The sequence below is a fragment of the Ursus arctos genome, unplaced genomic scaffold (genome assembly GCF_023065955.2).
Source record: "Ursus arctos isolate Adak ecotype North America unplaced genomic scaffold, UrsArc2.0 scaffold_26, whole genome shotgun sequence".
Lineage (NCBI taxonomy): Eukaryota > Metazoa > Chordata > Mammalia > Carnivora > Ursidae > Ursus > Ursus arctos.
The window spans coordinates 8,801,439-8,821,325 of record NW_026622941.1 but is presented as its reverse complement, the minus strand read 5'-3'; the positions used below and the strand labels follow the sequence as shown (position 1 = coordinate 8,821,325).

The 19,887-nt window shown below is 36.7% G+C and overlaps 1 protein-coding gene across 21 annotated transcripts in view; it reads right to left on the bottom strand.

The window, feature by feature from the left end:
- RIMKLB (ribosomal modification protein rimK like family member B) overlaps positions 1 to 19,887 on the bottom strand; it is an 86,366-nt gene that overhangs the window by 19,979 nt on the left and 46,500 nt on the right. For all 21 annotated transcript variants that reach the window (XM_044385245.3, XM_057319012.1, XM_057319015.1 and 18 more), the window contains 2 exons: positions 3,377 to 3,607; positions 678 to 764 (listed from right to left, as the gene is read on the bottom strand). In XM_044385245.3, coding sequence (XP_044241180.1) covers positions 678 to 764; positions 3,377 to 3,607 — 318 coding nt within the window. The remainder of the gene's footprint in view (positions 1 to 677; positions 765 to 3,376; positions 3,608 to 19,887) is intronic.

The window sequence follows — 19,887 nt, the reverse complement described above, 5'->3', positions numbered from 1 at the left end:
CCCAACGTCTGCTTGTGATGGGTCTCTTTCAAATAACTAACTAACTAAATAAATAAATAAAATCCTTTTAAAAAAATAAAATAAAACATGGGTATAAATCTTTTGACATTCTTCCCACCGACAAGAGGGGGAATCTTTATCCTTTCCCTATGAATCTAGGAGCGCCTGTGATTGCTTCAAACAACGGAACACAGCAGAAGCTTTTCTGTATGACTTTTGAGGCTAATTCATAGAAGGTCATGCAGCTTCTGTGTTCACTGGAGCCTCTCTGTGGAGCCCTAAGACTTCTTGGCTGCCATACTGGAGACCTAATTATAAACAATACATTCAACAGCCCCAGCTGAACCTCGATCCAACTATCCCTGTCAAGGCATTAAGCCTTGACAACCACTAAATGAAAAGAAATCGCTTCTAACCAAAGTGAACAACGCACAGTAGACTTCCATAAGTTTGAAGTACCATGCACCAACAATTTCCTTCTAACTATTCTCCCGAAGTCCTTCGAAGGCTATACATTTCAATTGATAAGACTATTGTCTAGTCAATAACCATGAGGAAATACAAAGAAAATAATAATAGCATTGATCAGAATAAGAAAAACGTATTTTGTATAATCACCCCGTTAACTCTCAAGAGTAATTTCAAAATGATGTACCATAGTAACAATTCATACACACCTCTATGACCTCGTGTATTCTTCACTACCATTGGAAACTCCAGTACTTCTGCTTCATCAATCATTTTAGCAAAATTTTCATGACCGCCTGGTTTGAGCAAAAAAGAAATTAAGAACAATAACTAACATAGGTGTTTTGTGTAGTTTTATCTATACTAAAGTTAGCAACACAGAGGAGGTAGAAGGTTAAGAAACTGATAGCTAAATTTTGTTTTTCTTAAAGAACGTAATTTAAAGTTGAGGGGTGCCTAGGGCACCTGGGTGGCTCAGTCAGTTGAGCATCTATCTGCCTTTGGCTCAGGACACAATCCCAGGGTCCCGGGATTGAGCCCCACATGGGGCTCCCTGCTCAGTTGGGAGTCTGCTCCCTTTTCCCACTGCTCATAGGTCTCTCTCTCTCTCATGCTCTCTCTCTAATAAATGAACAAAATCTTAAAAAAAAAAAAAAGTTGAGGGGTGTCTGCGTGGCTCAGGCGGTTAAGCATCCAACTCTTTATCTCAGGTCAGGTCTTGAGCTTATGATCTCAGGGTCGTGAGTTCAAGCCCCACGCTCAGCATGGAGCCTACTTTAAAAAGCTGAAAGTACAGTTAAATACCAGTTTAAAACAACCCCTTTTAAAATGGATGAAAGCTACCTTTAACTATAAATATTCTAATATCTCACTTAAAAAACTTAAGTACCTTTCAACTCAGTTTTCTAATTCTATACAATATTTTATATTTTTATCCCTTATTCCTCCACTATACAAAAAACAGAAGCACCAAGATCTATTTCAGTATACTTATTGCCTGGTTTAGATTAAGAAACAGAATGAGTCTGTTTAGAAGACTCATACGAGGTTGATGCTATGTGTGTTCTCTCCCTCTCATGAAACACACAAATTAATTTTTCTTATCTCCATCATTAATCAGAATTCTACACTGAATCACCCAGTACCCATGAGTTAAGTTTTATTCTTTACTATTTGTATTGCCTGAGAACAAATGATACAGTAACGAGATTAGAGCAAAAACGAATTATAGTTGTCAAAAAATCAGCACGGTGATATAAAAAAATTAAACCAGGAAAAAGTTCATTAATCAACTGTAATATCATACATTTGCAGCTTAGAGAAATTAAGATGATTCAGTCCCCTAATTTTAAACCTTCAACATTAGAGTATAGGTAATATTTGTTAATTTGTTTAACCCTTTTCTCCTTTCCACTCTCTTGAAATCAGAAGTGTAGATTCATAATATAAGCTAGAATATCCCAACGGCATCTGACAGAATTCTCAAACTATTCATATTGTCTCTTCTTGTGTAATTGCTAAAAACAGCAACTGTATCCAGACATGCGATACAGACTTGGGGAGTCCTTTTCTTTAAAATATTTAGGTTGGGGCACCTGAGTGACTCAGTCAATTAAACGTCTGACTCTTAATTTTGGCTCAGGTTATGATCTCAGGGTCATGAGACTGAGCCCTGCATCAGGCCCTGCGTGGGGCTCCATGCTCAGTGCTAAGTTTGCTTATCTCTTTCCCTCCACTCCTCCCCATGTGTGGGTGTGCACGTGTGTGCTCTCGCTCTCTCTCACACAAACAAATAAACTGTTAAAAAAAAAAAAAAAAAAAGCCTTATTAACTCTCCAAGAATACTACTGAACATTTATTTGAAGAATTGTCTTTATGGAAAATTGTAATGATTTATAGTAAGTTTGATCCTTTCCAAAGAAAAGAACTGAACAGGCAGGAAATATACTAACATAACATTGTTTATGTGACTTCTCTGCTACTGATACGTGATCAGATAAATATAAAAAGAGTAGCACTGGAGGGGCGCCTGGGTGGCACAGCGGTTAAGCGTCTGCCTTCAGCTCAGGGCGTGATGCCGGCGTTATGGGATCGAGCCCCACATCAGGCTCCTCCGCTATGAGCCTGCTTCTTCCTCTCCCACTCCCCCTGCTTGTGTTCCCTCTCTCGCTGGCTGTCTCTGTCTCTGTCGAATAAATAAATAAAATCTTTAAAAAAAAAAAAAAAAAGAGTAGCACTGGAAGCTTCTATAGCAATCTTGCATTGCTCAGACACTTTTATCATACTTTATAAAAGTACTGATCCACAGCATATCAGTCTTTAAAAAAAAATGATTCTTTACCATAGATAGTTTTGGAAGCACTGGTTTTCAAGTACAGTGTGTCATTTTCTTAAAAATAAGAAAACAGTTTATGAAAAATTATCATGAAAATGCTGGTAAGGATAATCAGACATTAAACAGAGATGTCACCAAATCGTAATATCTTTTACCATGGCCTTGGCAAAGTAAGGCCTTTAAGATGGATTTGGCCCGGTCTTTTCTTTTCTTTATAATGAAGTTTTAGTGGAACACATCCATACTCATTTGTTTAAGTATGGTCTATCGCAGCTTTCACACTACAACAGCATTTCTGAGGGTCACAAGAGAGAACTTACGGCCCAGAAAGTGCAAAATATTTACTATCTGGCCCTTTACAAGAAGTTTGCTAAATCCACTCTACCAGTGTCATGGAATTAACAGAGGATTTATAATTCCTGTTCCCAGTTTGTTAACACTGAAAGTTATTTCTATAAGAAGTTCCTTCATGTTCACAAATTTCCTTGTATCATATAACCCTATTAATTTAGTATGGCTTTCAAAACTCTAAGTGCTATAAATTAGGCTATAAATTCTTATTAGTGAACTTACCATAAGAGAAAGTATCTGGCAGAGGAACACCATGGCCAGCCAACTCTTGAAAAGTCCAAAACTTATTAACACAGTTCAGGATGGCTTGAGGTCGGTTCATCAACCGGCATCCCATCTTCTCTAAATGGCGCAAAACAGTGATGTCACTGTCACTTTGCACCCAAGGGGTTGGTACTCTCACTACGACCACTTGGGGATAGGCAGTAATTAGTTCTCCATTGATCCGTAGACCTGAAATATATAGGAATGAAGCCAAAACCATTAAAAGGGAACATGCCAAAATACTCAGGAGTTTGGGTCACAAAACTAAAAGTACAATTTTGTTAAGATTTCACTGGAAAGGGGCGGCTCAGTCGTTAAGCATCTGCCTTAGGCTCAGGGCGTGATCCTGGCATTCTGGGATCGAGCCCCACATCAGGCTCCTCTGCTGGGAGCCTGCTTCTTCCTCTCCCCTCCCCCTGCCTGTGTTCCCTCTCTCACTGGCTGTCCATCTCTGTCAAATAAATAAATAAAATCTTAAAAAAAAAAAAAAAAAAGATTTCACTGGAAAGAGACATTCCTTATATTTCTTTACAAGAAAAAAGAAAATTTAATGAGAAAAATTTCTGTAGTGGTTAAATTATGGTATGTGTCAATAAAATGAAATACCACAAAGCCTTTAAAAAAGAATATCATGGGGCACCTGGCTGGCTCTGTTGGTAGAGCATGGGACTCTTGATCTTAGGGTGACTGAGTTCAAGCCCCACATAAGGTATAGAGCTTACTTAATAAAATTTAAAAAGACTGTCATAATCTCTATGTTGAGATAGAATAGAAAAAAAGTCCAGATACATCAATACTGAGTTAAAAAAAAAAAAAAAGCAAGTCTTGGGGCGCCTGGCTGGTTCAGTTGGTAGAGCGTGTGACTCCTGATCTCGGGGTTGTAGGTTCCAGCCCCATACTGGGTCTAGAAATTACTTAAAAATAAAATCTTAAAAAAAAAAAAAAAAAAAGGCAAATCAAATGTATGGAATTATTGAAGCACTACATTGTACACCCGACATTAATATAACACTGTATGCTACTATAATGGAATTAAATTAACTCTGTATTAATTGTATTTTTTATGTGTTCATTTTAGATAAAGCAAGATATAAGCAAGTTGCCTTCTTTTATGGTTTTCTTATATGATTTTACGCCTAGGTGTTGCATTTTATTCAACACCGGTTAAAATTTATTCTTTAAAAAAAAGAAATCCAAAAACAGGCACCTGGGAGGCTCAGTTGGGACTGCATGCAACCCTTGATCTTGGGGTTTTAAGTTTGAGCCCCACGTTGGGTGTAGAGATTACTTAAAAATTGAAAAAGTCTTAAAAACCTGTTTGCATTAAAAAATAGTATGCTGTTTCAAAACATTCAAATACAAAAATACATGATGTATTCAGCTCCCATCCAACATCTTAGGTACTCAATATTAATAGTGGTATGTATTTTCCCCACTGCTAAGTACAGAAACATATTTAGGTTATTTTTAGAAAAAGATATTTTATGTTACTTTCTCTCATCACTTAAAATTACAGAGACATTGGGTGGTGAGGAGGGCGCGTACTGCATGGTGCACTGGGTGTTATATGCAACTAATGAGTCATCGAACTTTACATCAAAAACCAGGGATGTACTGTATGGTGACTAACATAATAAAAAAATATTACAAAAAAAAATTACGAAGACATCTTTCCCTGTCAGTACATATAAAGTTTTATTTATTTCTCTTTTTAGTGGGTTAACTGGAATTATACAAGAGATATACACCATACAACCAATACCTTACTCATAGACATTCATTCACTTAAGTAATTACTATGTGTCAGATTATTTTGTAAAAATTAGAAACAGATTGGCAAATAAGGCAGATAAGGTCCTTATTCTTAGAAGAACCCATTCAAGTGGGAGAGACACTCTTAAATATGGAAGTTCTGATATAGGAGAGAGAAGTAGGTAAGTCTGAGTTAGGTCATAAGACTTAGAACTTACAGACAATAATAAGTGAACCTTAGAAAAGCAATGGGGGTGGGATTTTTATTCCTATATTTTCGAGATAAGAAATTTATTACGCAGCGGCACCTGGGTGGCTCAGTCAGTTAAGCACCCAACTCCTGATCTCAGCTCAGGTCTTCATCGCAGGGTCGTGAGGTCAAGCTCTGCACTGGGTTCCATGCTGGGTGTAGAGCGTACTTTAAAAATATATATATTAGGCAGAAACAAGTGCAGGCAAAGATGTTGAGAAAAAAGAACCTTCTTGCACTGTTGGTGGGAATGCAAATTGGTGCAACCATTGTGGGAAACAATGTGGAGGTTCCTCGAAAGGTAAAAATGGAAGCACCCTACGATCCATAATTGTATAGGGTATTTACCAAAAAAATACAGAAACACTAATTTGAAGGAATACACGCAGCCCTATGATTACTGCAGCACTATTTATAATATCTGAACTATGAAAGCAGCCCAAGTGTCCAATGATAGATGAATGGCTAAAGAAGATGTGGCATATGTATACAACGGGATATTACTCAGCCATAAAAAAGAATGAAATCTTGCCATTCACAGTGACATAGATGGAGCTATAGAGTATTATGCTAAGTGAAATAAGTCAGAGAAAGAAAGACCATATGATCTCACTCATATGTGGAATTTAAGAAACAACAAATGAGCAAAGAGAAAAAAGAGAAACAAAGAAACTCTCAACTACTGAGAACAAATTGATTGTTACCAGAAGGGTGGGCAGGGTGGGGGACAGGGGGAAAAAAGGTGATGGACATTAAAAATATACTTATGATGAAAAATAAAATAAAATGATTAAAAAATCTATTATGTAAAAATAAAATAAAAATAAATAAAAAATAAAAAAATTAAAAAAATAAAAAATAAATAAAAAATCTATTATGTATTAAAAGCTTACTGCTGTTGTTAAGGCAGAGAGAGAAGGTGCTATGGGCTGATTATTCTCCAAGTTGAAAGATTCCTTTGGGATATTAACAATCTCCTTGCCAATAATTAAGTGGAGAATCTCTTCCGTAGCCCTACTGTAAAAGCCTGTGCTTTTTGAGAGCAGAATTTGGCTACACCATTAAGAAGTACTAGTGGGTTTTTTTTCTGGGAGGGGAGGGGGAGCTAGTGTTTTTGTCCTCAGGAAACAAGAAACATGTTCTTGCTGACTGACATTTTTTTTCCCCATCTCCTAGTGTTCCAGAGGATTCTTCAGGATTTCTGAGATATTTAGAACTTACAGAATTGTAAGAATTTCATTCGTTTATTTATTGTGGCTCTGAACATTTTATCTTCAAAAAGAAAAAAAAGAACTGTCAGAATTTTAACTGAAAGTTTCAAGTGAAGGTACTATTTGTACACAATTAAAAACCCACACAATCTCTGTGCCAGATATCAAGGAAGCACCCCAAGACTAAAGGAGAGGTGTCCCTAAAACACAGGTGACAGTCTAGAGGGGTTCAAAATTAGGCAAATTTTAGATGATTTGACCATCAAAAAGGTCAACATTTTGGATTTTTTTGTTTTGTTTTTAGATTTTATTTATTTATTTGAGAGAGAGAGAGCGCGAGTGAGCATGAGCAGGGGGAGGGGCAGAGGGAGAGGGAGAAGCAGACTCCCCACTAAGGGAGGAGCCTGATTCCAGGACCGTGGGATCATGACCTGAACCAAAGTCAGAGGCTTAACCAACTGAGCCACTCAGGCGCCCCAACTCATAACATTCCAATTGCAAAAAAAGTTCATGAACTCATAATAATTATAGAGAAAGGACAACCCCCCAAAAAAAGTCTCATATGCTATTACTGAAGGGACTACTATGTAACTCCTTATTCTAAAAACCAGTAAATAAGGAAAAATTACATTTATCCCACCAGTTCAGCAGGAACTACAGTTCACCAGGAAAAGGTAGGAAAAGCACTTCTTTGGAGATGAATGTCAATTAACACAGAATAACAAAATTTGAAAAATAACCATTTTGTAAACCCCAATGCAGTTAAGTGTATCAGGCAAAGATCATCATCAAAGATGTTAAAAGCATTAAGAAAAGGTTGATGGGATACATGTGCCAAAATATCAGATATTTGCCGGACAAAAAGAAAAAATAGGTTTTTGCAACAGACAGACGCTATAGACATTACTACTCAGGAATCGAACTTAACATCACTACCAGTGGCACAGACTGGCATTTTGTGCCTCCTGGTTGAATGCACTATGAAGTATCTACTATCACCAAGTCAGTAATTTTTTGCTCAAAATGCATAACCTGTATCTCATCGTGTCAATTCACAGGAAACTTCAGAAGGCAGACACCACAAGGAAACTATTAGACAAACCCAGAATGAGACATTAAAGATAATTGTTCTGATTATTTCAAAAAGGTGATGTCACTGATTAAAAAGATGGGAAGACTGTTCTAGAGTTAGAAAGACTTAAGATATTACATCCAAATACCCTTATGTGAACCCTTCCAGAGCCTGATCTGAAAAGAATAACTGAACGATACTTTAGATTCAACTATGAATATTTGACTCTGAAGTATTAGATGCCATTAAAGAGTTATTCATTCCTTAAGGTGTGCTAATCGTATTAATTTATATGGGACAGTGTTCTTATATTTTTGGCTACAGATATTGAAGCATCTAGGGGTAACATAAAGGCCACTTGTTGCGAAAGGCTAACAACTCTCTCAAAAAGCTGTGTGTAATGTATATAATATTTACACGTATTAGGAGAGACATAAAAGAACAAAAGGTTACTACTGAACACTCCATCTAGGCATCAAGAGCTTGCTAAAGGTAATCAGAACCAAATCTAGGACCCGAAATGTTTCTCAGCCAGTGAGTTCTAGCTAGAAAAAGCAAGTTGGCAGTATAAGAGATTAACAACTTTGAGCTCCATATTCCCAGCTAAATTCACGTAACAAAATTTAGTTGTTTGGGTCAATAGTCCAGGAAACTGATCCATAACTTAACTGACAAAACTACTGAAAATCTACCACCAAAAAGTGGTATTTCCCACATTTTAAAATCTCAAGAGTCGTATTACGAAAAAAAAAAAAGGACCAAATAATTATGAACATTTTATGATACTCAAGTCATTAAAACCTATTTTCCAACTGGTCATACAGACCTAATGCCTACCATTAAATTCAAATTGCGAATCTGTCTTCATGAATATCTAACACATCAGAAATGTCCTCTTAAGTTTTTTTTAATTACTGGTTTGTTTCCCTTACCAGGTTCCAAACTAATCAAAATGAAGTAGGAGAAGTAATTACCTAAATTCTGAAGAGGACAATTGGATAATGGGTGTTTATAGTACCAAAGGACAGATAATTCTCAAGAGTAATAGAAAACACCAAAAAGTCTTTATTAAGATTGGGTAAGAATTGAAACAGCTACTAATTATCAAACACTGAAAACAAGAATAGTATTAAGAATCCATTCTTCTAAGAATATGTATGATGCCTTCCCTATGTGCTTAGTTGCTTCCTAACAAGATATATTTTGAGTTTCCTATCAAAATATACTTCTTTAACCCTCCTCAGCAATTCTTTTGCCCTCCAATTTGTTTCCACATCTTAGCTAGTAATCCTACATACAGACAAAATTATTTTCTTCAAAGGCTAGCCCTTTTGGGAATGACGAGGAACCAACAAAATTCCTTTCCAGGTCCCTCATCAGTGGCACAGAAAGAAACAAAAGGAAGACTACTACAACAGTCTACCTCATTATCACTGAGCACTGCTGCACTGCAGCTGACAGTCATGTGTTTTAAAAGAGAGAGAGAGAGAAAATGGGTGAACTGATCGTTTGGTGGGTTGTTTTTTTTTTTTTTTTTTTTGGTTTTTTTGGCTTAAATAAATTGAAGAAATGTTTTAAAGAAAAGGAAGAAGAGGGAAAACAAAAGCAGGTAAACAAGTAATCAGATTATCACTGTCCACTTTATAAAAGCATCTTTATTGAAGGTAGTGACTGGTTAGCTTCTTTTCCAAGTATCTTTAACAAATAAAGAATCTGAGGTCAAGACAACCAACTGTATACCAAAAGTTGGCAGAAAGAGCTAAGACACCAATTATACAGAAATGTGATGTCACTAACTGAATTAATTCATCTCTCAAAAAAAAAAAAAAATTCTTCATCTCCTTACATTTTATAAATTCCAACATTTAAGCTCTGCGGGTTTGAGTACATTCTCTTCAGCATTTCCACAGATAGTTTTAAGAAAATTATCTTAGGAGAAATACTTCCTGAAATTGATAAACAAAAAGAAAATACCTTTAAGGAATTCTTCTATTTATACATTCCTTCTTTTATTTGTTCAAAAACATTTGCTGAAAACCCACTTTAAGATACTCTGAACCTTGGAATAAAACCCTAGCCCCACATTAGAGTTTTTAAAGAGGATGACACCGGGGGGGGGGGGGGGGGGGGGAGATACATGTAAAGTACTTAATAAATGACTGGCATACAGTAAGTGCTTAATAACTGCTAGTGGCTATAAATTACTCTGAGTTTACACTGCTGGGGAGGGTAGGTTGATGGCACAAATGGTAACTGTTAATAGCAATAAAACCTGGGAACTTGTTTCTTTATCCCCTTTTGTCCCCAATCCCAATCAAACTGATCTATTTTTTAAAAATATCTGACACACAAGAACTCATTATTAGAAACCAGATATACTTCTATTTTGCTAACTTAGCAAGAAAACTTTTTTATGAAGCTTTTTCCTTTATTATCCTAATACAATTTAAAAATTAAAAGCCGAAATACTGTATCTAACCTAATTAATGTATTTTGTTCCCTCCATAAAATAGCAATGTTTCCTGAAATGGTAAAGAAAGGCTATATAGAAGATAAATGGGTAAATGTATAATTCAAGTCACTGTTAATGAAGCCAGCCATAAAAATTTACTGCAGTCTTCCAGCAACAGACTGCTGTAGAAGGAAGGAGAGAGGCAGCAAAGCTTCCTTGTGATATAGGCACAGCCCCCTCTGTCCACTTTAAAAAGGGCAAGCTTCTCTGTAAGTGGCTCCTGGCTGAAGACAAATATTTATATCAATCTGTTCTACCAACTTTTGGCAATTAATACCAGCTTACACAACTAATGATAAGTAGGACTTTCTGAATGCAGCTTTAAGTAAAAATAAATATAAAAATACATTAAGTATATTTATACCATTTCAAATAAATATAAATTAAAGATTATGGAATAATTAATAACCAAGGGAAGGGAACTATATCAAACTCTCTGAATATTGAATGTTCCAAAGAAAACTATAGGGAATGTAGGAGATTAGGGTTTTTACCCTCATACGTTTCCTTTAGACTGGAAAAAGCAAGGGATAATGGTAAGGGGATAGCAAAGGCAAAGAGAGAAAGTGAGATCTACTGTAAGGTCTTCTCTGCCGTGCCTGTCAACAATAACCCCACATCTGATTCAAACCTAGTTCCACCACTTACCTACCCACTGTATAACCTCAGGCACGTTACTTAACTTTTCTGTGTCTCAAGTTCCTCATCTGTAAAATGGGAACAGTAAAAGTAGTTCCTTTATAGAGTTGCTGTGAGAATTAAGGTCGTTAACATTAGTGAAAAAGTACCTGGCACATAATAGGCACTTAACTTAATCATCACTGTCATCCACCCCTCCCTCTTGCAGCCAGGAAAATGAGAGCTAGAGAAAAGGAGCTGTAAATTCCCTGAGAGTAGGAATCTGACCATCTTAACAGCTATGTCCCCCAGCACTATCTGGCATATAGTAAATGCTCAATTATTATTTATTGATATTTGAACTCATCTCACAGTTTTCAAGAAGCAGAAAAGGGATTGAAACCCAGGTCTGAGTCTGAAGCTATACTGCCTAAAACAAAATTGTCTCTATAAATTGCTTTAGAAAAACTAGCAAACTCAAACTCAAAACACCAAAGAGAAATCACATCATTTTAACATCTAAAAAACTCAAAGTAGAAGGGAAAAAAATTTAAAAGCAGAAATGAATGGAATAGAAAGCAAACATCAATAGAAAAGACAACCAAACTGAAAGTTTGTGTCCCCCCCCCCCGCAACACTAATAAATTTAAGTCCCTAATGAGACTGAGAGTTTTTTAAAAAGGTAGAAATAAAGTTGAGAATGAAAAGGGAGCTTCAAGGAATATCCTGCAGACATTAAAAAGATAAATGATTTTGTGAATAACACATCTGAAAACTTAGATAAAATGTACAAAAATTCCTAGAAAAATAGAATTTACCAAAACTACAAGAAGAAATGAATACTAAAACAAATTAACCATTAACTAAAACCTTACCGAAAGAAATTTCCAGGCACAAAAAGCTTTCAAAGGTGAATTTCATCATTTAAGAAAAAATAAAAATGTTACTATACTTTTGTCTTCTAGAACAACAAAAAACACTCCCCAGTCCTTTTTGTGAGGCCAAACACAACTCAGCAGAAACTGACAATGACAAGTTCACAAAAGGAAAGTTACAAGGCAATCTCATTCATGAACATAAATGTAAAAATCTTCAGCTAACATTAACAAATTAACCCACCATAATAATACTAATAATAACAATAATCACAAGCAAGCTGGGTTTATTCTAAAAATTTTAGGTTGGTTTAACTTGTAAAAACAATCATGTAATTTGCAATAGTGTAAAAATATGTGTAACTATTCAATAGCTGTATGAACATTATTTGATAAAATTTAACAAGCATTCAGGATTTTAAAAAATCTTTTAGCATACTTACAGAAGAAAACTTCCTTAATCTGATAAAGGATATCTTAAAAATCCTACAGTCAACAACATTTTTAATGGTTTAATGTTGAAAGCTTTCCCTGGACTTCATAAGACTAGAATGTTCACTATAACTATTTAATCCAACATTGTCCCAAAGGCCCTACCCTGTGCTGTTAAGAAAAGGAAGTGAGATATAAGGACTGGAAATGAAATACAAAACTGTTATTACTTGTAAATGATACAATTTTAAAAGCAGGTAATCCAAAACAATCTATCATAAATTACTGAAATAAGTGAGTTATCTGTCAACATATTATTAAACTTAACCAGCAATGAATCAGAAATGAAAAAAATTTTGTTGTTATCATTTATAACAGCAGCAAATTCACAGGAATAAAGTACATCTAATAAAAGATGTACAAGACCTCTGGGGATAAAATTACAAAATACCATTAGAAACATTAAAGACAATGAGAGAGAACAAGCCCAAGAGCACAAGCATATATTCGCATACTGGAAGGTTCAATAGAATGAATGTGTCCTTTCTTCCCAAACTCATCTATAAATGCAATAAAAACCTGATCAAAATTCCAAGTGGTATTTCTGTGGAACTTGACAAGCTGATTACAAAATTTATGAATAGAGGTGCCTGCGTGGTACAGTCAGTTAAGTGTCCACCTCTTGGTTTCTGCTCAGGTGATGATCTCAAGAGCCCTGAGATCGAGCCCCACGTCAGGTTCTGCGCTCAGTGTGGATTCTGCTTGAGACTGTCTCTCCCTCTCCCTCTGCCCCTCCTGTTCATGCACTCACTCTCTCTAAAATAAAAACATAAATCTAAAAAATCAAATAAAATTTATGAATAAATGCAAATGAACATGAATAACTAGACAATCTTGAAAAAAAGAGAAGACTTGCTTTACTGGATATCTTAACACTGTAGTGATTAAGCCACTGTCATGCTGGTGAAAACAATCAAAATTAAGCAAAGGAGCAGAATAAACCCACCCATATACAGATACTTGATTTATTAGAAAGGTAAGATTGGAGAGCAGTGGGGAGATGTCAGTCTCCATTAGTAGTGGGTGCTGGGACAACCAAACACTGAAAAGGAAAGAAAATGAAACCATTACCTATCACCACACACATAATCTCAATTCCAGGTGGATTGTAAATCTACATGTGAATGACAAAACTCCTTAAAGTCAGAGCTAACGTAAGAGGTTATCTTCACGACCTCAACGTAGGAAAAGATTTTTTATGCAGGGCACAGAAAGAATCAACCACAAACAAGACAAGTTAGAGTACATTAAAAGTAAATTCTTCTTTTTTATCAATACGTCGTTAAGAAGTTAAAAAGCAAGCTACAAATGATGCATCTAGAAAAGTAAAATAATCAGACAAGCAACCCAACAGCAAAATTAACAAGAGACTTGAATAGGGACTTCAAAGTAGTGATACCCAAATGCATATATAAAAAGATACTCAACTTCGGAGTGCCTGGGTGGCACAATCCGAAAGTTAAAGGGTGTCTTAGTTTCAGCTCAGGTCATCATCTCAGGGTCATGAGAGCAAGCCCTGCATCGGGCTCAGGCTCAGCGAAGAGTGTTCTTAAGATTCTTTCTCCCTCTGCACGCCCCCCCTTCACCCTCTCTCTAAAATAAATAAATCTTTAAAAAAAAAAGATACTCAACCTTATTAGTAAGTTGGGATATAAAACCACAACTAGACACTATTTCATATCCACTAGAATAGCTAGAACCAAACTGACCATTAACAAGTTTTGATGAGTATGTGGTTTAAAAAGAAACACTTCCTGGGGCGCCTGGGTGGCACAGTCGTTAAGCGTCTGCCTTCGGCTCAGGGCATGATACCAGTGTTCTGGGATCGAGCCCCACATCAGGCTCCTCCGCTAAGAGCCTGCTTCTTCCTCTCCCACTCCCCCTGCTTGTGTTCCCTCTCTCGCTGGCTGTCTCTCTCTGTCAAATAAATAAATAAAATCTTAAAAAAAAAAAAAAAAAGAAAGAAACACTTCCGGCAGCTGAGTGGCTCAGTCAGTAAACGGTCCGCCTTCAGCTCAGGTTGTGTTCCCTGCTCAGCGGGGAGTCTGCTTCTCCCTCTACCCACCCCCACCCCCGCCTCATGATCTCTCTCTCTCAAATAAATAAAATCTTTAATAATTTAAAAAATAAAAAGCTTTAACCACTTCTTCGGTCACTAGAAAGAAAAGGAAATTTCCTTAACTTGGTAAAGGTTATTTGCCAAAAAAATCTATAGTTAAGTGTCAGGTTTATTTATTGGAATAAACTTACAGTATTCCCTTTAAGATCAAGCAGAAGAAAACTGTCATAATTTGGAGACATTATTTGCATAAGATATCCTAGAGAATCAGAGGCACCTGGGAGGCTCACTTGGTTAAGCATCTGCCTTCGGCTCAGGTCATGATCCCAGGGACCTGAGATTGAGCCCCACATCGGGCTCTCTGTTCAGCGGAGCCTGCTGCTCCCCTGCTTTTGCTCCCTCTCTCTCTCCCCCAAATAAATACATAAAATCCTTAAAAAAAAAAAAAAATCCTAGAGAATCAAATGGAGGAAAAAAACCAGGAGAGAGTATTTATAGTATACCACTTTATATGCAGGAAAAGAGAAGAAATATGAACATATTCCAAGATCGGAAGACAGACTCCGTGATTCTAAATCTTGGCTCCACCACTTACAGCTTTACAGATCTAGGGTAAAAAACATCTAACCAATCTAGGATTCCACTTTCTCATTTGTAAAACAGAAACAATTAACAGTACCAAACTCATGCGAGTATTGCCAGGATCAAATGAGTTGATATTTATAATAAGCTTTGTATATTGCTATGTGTTTGTAAAAGAAATGTAATTTTATAATTTGAATTCTAAGACCTCTGATTTGTATTCCTTACCTGAGTTTAGTAACTACACTTACTACTATTCTAAGTTCTTTGGTGACTTGTCACTTGGGTACCTCTCACAGAATAGTCTTCAAGAATCAGATCATCCAATTTCACAACTACCAAAAGTACTATGTGTAAGGGGCACCTGGCTGGCTCAGTCAGTAGAGTACGTGATTTTTGATCTCACGGTTTTGTGAGTTCAAGTCCCACGAGGGATGTAGAGCATACTTTAAAAATAAATTCAAGGGGCGCCTGGGTGGCTCAGTCGTTAAGCGTCTGCCTTCAGCTCAGGGCGTGATCCCGGAGTCCTGGGACAGAGCCCCGCATTGGGCTCCCTGCCCCGCTGGGAGCCTGCTTCTTCCTCTCCCACTCCCCCTGCTTGGGTTCCCCCTCTCACTGGCTGTCTCTCTGTCAAATAAATAAATAAAATCTTTAAAATAAATAAATAAATAAAAATAAAATAAAAAGTAATTAAATTTTTAAAAAGTATTTTGCATAAACAGAAGATTATCATGTTTTCCTGTTGCCAATTAGTAACAGCATCATTTACTGAACACTTACGATATGTGAGCTACCATACCAGGGAATCTTATACACATCTAAAGTAATCCTGAGCACAACATTATACAGTAGGCCTTTTAATTTTATTCCTACTTGTTAGAGAACCTACCAACAGATTTAATTTCTCAGCAAGAAAATGAAACCGGACAACCTATCTGACCAACTGCAGAAGGTTTAATAACTAGATGAGCCAAGACAATTAAATCTAGCTAGTTCTAAAGCCCAACCTCTTTTTTTATGTCACATGAATTCCCTCCAAATCTCTAGCTGTGCTAATTTACTAAGCGGCATGATAGCTGGAAGACTCTCTTCAGCAGGAATATACTCTAATGGTTAAGTTATACCTATAGTCCCAGATACCAGAAAGCGCCTGGATTTTATTATTTGCCTTGAAAAAAGAATTGAGACATTTGAGCTCATTTATTCCTTTAACTTCCTACAATTCCTTCAAAAGGCCATTCTAGTCTTCCACTCCCAAATTCCTTACTTTCTTAAAAAGATTTTCTGTGGCAACACCTATCATTACCCGGAGCTTTATCCTCAACAAGACCATGGTTCCAAGTAAATAGAGGTAATTACTTAATCACCATTTTAACACTGTGTATCATGGGTTATTAGATTACCACTCTGGAATAGTCCTAATTTGATTTCTATCCTATCTATGCCAAGTAATCAATTTTCTGAATTGCTCTGATTTCTGACTGGTATAGGCACTTGGTACTGTTAGAGAAGATAAAATTTGATTCAAGTATCTCACTGGAGAATTAATAAACATGCAGACCAATTTAGCATGGAGACTAAACATAACCAAAGCTCCCAACTATTTTGATAATGGGAGTAGAGGGCCTGAGCACAAACAAGAAAAGATATTTCTTCCTGATGACTGAAGACATTAAAGCTTTTTCCTTTGAATACTCATTTTCTGACTTAAGCAAATACTCAACTGTAAATCTCACTGTCCAGCTGGGTTTGGAATCACAGTCCAAGTTCCTAAAAGATTAAGCAGAAAAGTGACTCAACCAGGGCCATTCGGTTGTCTAAAATTTAAAATGCAAACAATCACACTGGAGAGGATATTGGAAAAGGACACAGTAGTACAAACTTCCTGGAGGACAGTCTGGCAACAAACAGTGATTCCTCTTCTAGAACCACCTAAGAGCAACGCATATAGTCTTCCTCTCACTGTACCCCTGTATAATACCTACTCGTCCTTCAGGTTTTAGTGTCACTTCCTCAAAGAGACCTTTTCTAACATTTCAATCTAAATTAGATTTCATTGGGGGAATCTGGCTGGCTTAGCTGGTAGAGCATGTGACTCTTGATCTCTGGGTCGTGGATTCAAGCCCCATGATGGATGTAGAGATTACTTAAAAAAAAAAAATTAAAAATAAATTAGATTCCATTGATTCCATTTGATTCTACTGATTCCATGGATTCCATCTGATTCCCATATCACACTTTACTTTTCTTTTATACCACTTAGTCTGTAATTATTTCTTTGGCTTTTGTATAGTGTCTATGTCTCCCACTTACCTTAAAGAGGCCATGAAGCAGTTAGAACAGAGCTATTTTGCTAAACTCTGTATCTCCAATACCTAATATCTTGGCACACAGGTGACAATCACTGATAAGTTAAAAAAAATTTAAAGAACAGTATGTATAATTCATTTATGTGTATGTTTAGCAGTGATCTATGGATGGTAAAAGTATCAAATGATGTTTTTAAATTTTATGTTTCAGTACTGTTTGTGTCACTTTACAATTAGTAAAAATATAAAGCTATTAGTATTTTTAAAAAGAGAAAAAAACAGATATATGTGCCTAGTGCTATGCTTTGAATATAGTACTACTCTCAAACTATTCCTTTCTCTTTCCTTAGCAATTAGCTAAGAGGAAACTTCCAGGGGAATATTTAAGGAAAATGTTGAGAATAAATTAAAATGTTTCAATTATATGAAATAACTGTTATTTGGGGACAGGTTTATCTACTAAGGCAACTACGGGGAAAAAATGCCAAAGAGTGAGGATTAGCCCAATAAATTAGGACCAACTGAGGTCTCATACAGTAACTGCATGAACTTCATGAGTACTGTAACATTAAGGGGAGTGGGCAGGGCATGGGCAGCAGCAACAAAGTATATACCTATATTAAAATGAGGTAATTTATAAATCGAGAAATTAAAACCAAACACCAAAGTAACACAGTATATGTAAAAGCAAACTGATTTTTTTCTTACAAAACCATTTCTAAAAAAAAGAAAAAACTAGACTCAAATTTCCAGACTCAACATCTTTCCAGAGACAACGTGTGAAAAGGAGATTACAGATTGTTTCAGGTATGAAATGAGTTCTGGAGAATATAAACTGAGTTGTTGCCATCTCTTCCTAACGAAGAAAACAAATGTCTTCATGGGTAAAGTATAAAATCACAGGGTCCCAGCAAAGTTTATAATTACATAGAGGTCTCCCTCTAGAAAATGGTACCATACCCTACACGCCCTTTTCTCCAACTTCCTAATTTCACTGAACAATGTCATATTTTATCAAGTAAATATTTCAGTATGCATCTCAAAGGAATTCTTGGGTGCATTAAGTATTTCCTAACTGGGACACAAAAAGCAATCACCAAAAAAAATAAATATAGGGCACCTGGGTGGCTCAGTCGGTTAAGCACCTGCCCTGGGCTCAGGCCATGATCTCAGGGTCCTGGAATTGAGTCCCATGGCAGGGAGTCTGTCTCTCCCTCTGCCCCTCCCCCACTCGTGTTTTCCCTCTCTCTCTCAAATAAATAAAATCTTTAAAAATAAAAAGAAATATAAACTGTACCTAGTTAAAATTAGGTACTTCCACTCACCAAAAGATTCCATTAACAGAGTGAAAAGGCAAGCCATGGAGTAAAAAAAGATATTCGCAATACATGTATCTAGTAAGAGATTTATTCCCAAAATAAAATACAAAACAACACAACAAAAAGAAAAAGAAAAGGGCAATAAAAAATGACAACAGAAGGGTGCCTGGGTGGCTCACTCAAACATCTGCCTTTGGCTCAGGTCATGATCCAAGGGTCCTGAAACTGAGCCCCACATGGAGCCCCACATTGGGGGGGGGGGGTCACTGCTCAGCAGGGAGTCTGCTTCTCCCTCTCCCCCCACTCATGTGCCGGTGCGTGCGCACGCGCTCTCTCTCTCTCTCAAATAAACTCTTTTTTAAAAAATAACAACAGAGACAATTCTGGGAAGATGGTGGAGTAGGGTGCACCAGGAATCAGTGTACCACACCTAGACATTTATTGCACTAGCAAAATCTGTCAAATATGACTGTTTTAGAGGTCCCGTCTATTGAGGGATTGCAACTTTCAGGAAAAGACTAGAATGGTAAAATGCAATGAATTTTGGTCAATTTCAGCTCTTAGCACAGTAGCACTATCCATCCCCCAGCCCTAAGGTGCACTATGCAACTTTTCCTGGGGCAAATGACATACCTTGCAGGAGCCAGGGTTCACTAAAAAGACCCTGCCCTTCAAATATTAGAGACCTCTCCTCTGATGGCTGGTTGCAGCTTCTGATCACAGAGTTGCAAACAAAGGCCAGAAACCCTGATTGTTGTACTACCCCCACCCATTATTTTTAAGTCCCTCCACTTCCAGGTGAAGTGACTTCCGGGGGATTTATTTCTTCAAATATCCTCTCTGCTCCCCTATGCCTTGTCATTTCCCCCTTTCAGGAGCCAGACATGAAAGACTAGGACGTGAAAAAACAATTGCATATATGGGAAAAATTACAAAGTGACTGTGCATAACTAAGGAAAGGTTTAGGAAAGTCCTGAGAAGACATTCAATTTACAGCCCAGGCTAATCTTCAGGATATGGACAGCCTGCAACAATCAAAAAAACAGAAACAGTAAACAAAAAACACAAACCCTGGAGTAGGAGGGGAATCTGATTTCCAGAGTTACAACATTATTAGATTCAAATGTGCAATATTCAACAAAAACTCACAAGGCACACAAAGAAACAGGAAAATATAGCCGTTCAAAGGAATAAAATAAATCAACATAAGACAAGGAAGTTAAAACAACCTTCTCGAAAATGCTAAAAGAACTAAGGAAATGAGAAGAAAATCAGGAAAACCATGGGTGAAAAAAATGGAAAAATCAATAGACAAAAAAAAAAAATTAACAAAAACATAGACTCCAAAGAGTAATCGTAGACTGAAAATGAAAAGTCCAATAACAAAAATGAAAAATTCACTAGAGAGATTCAAAGGC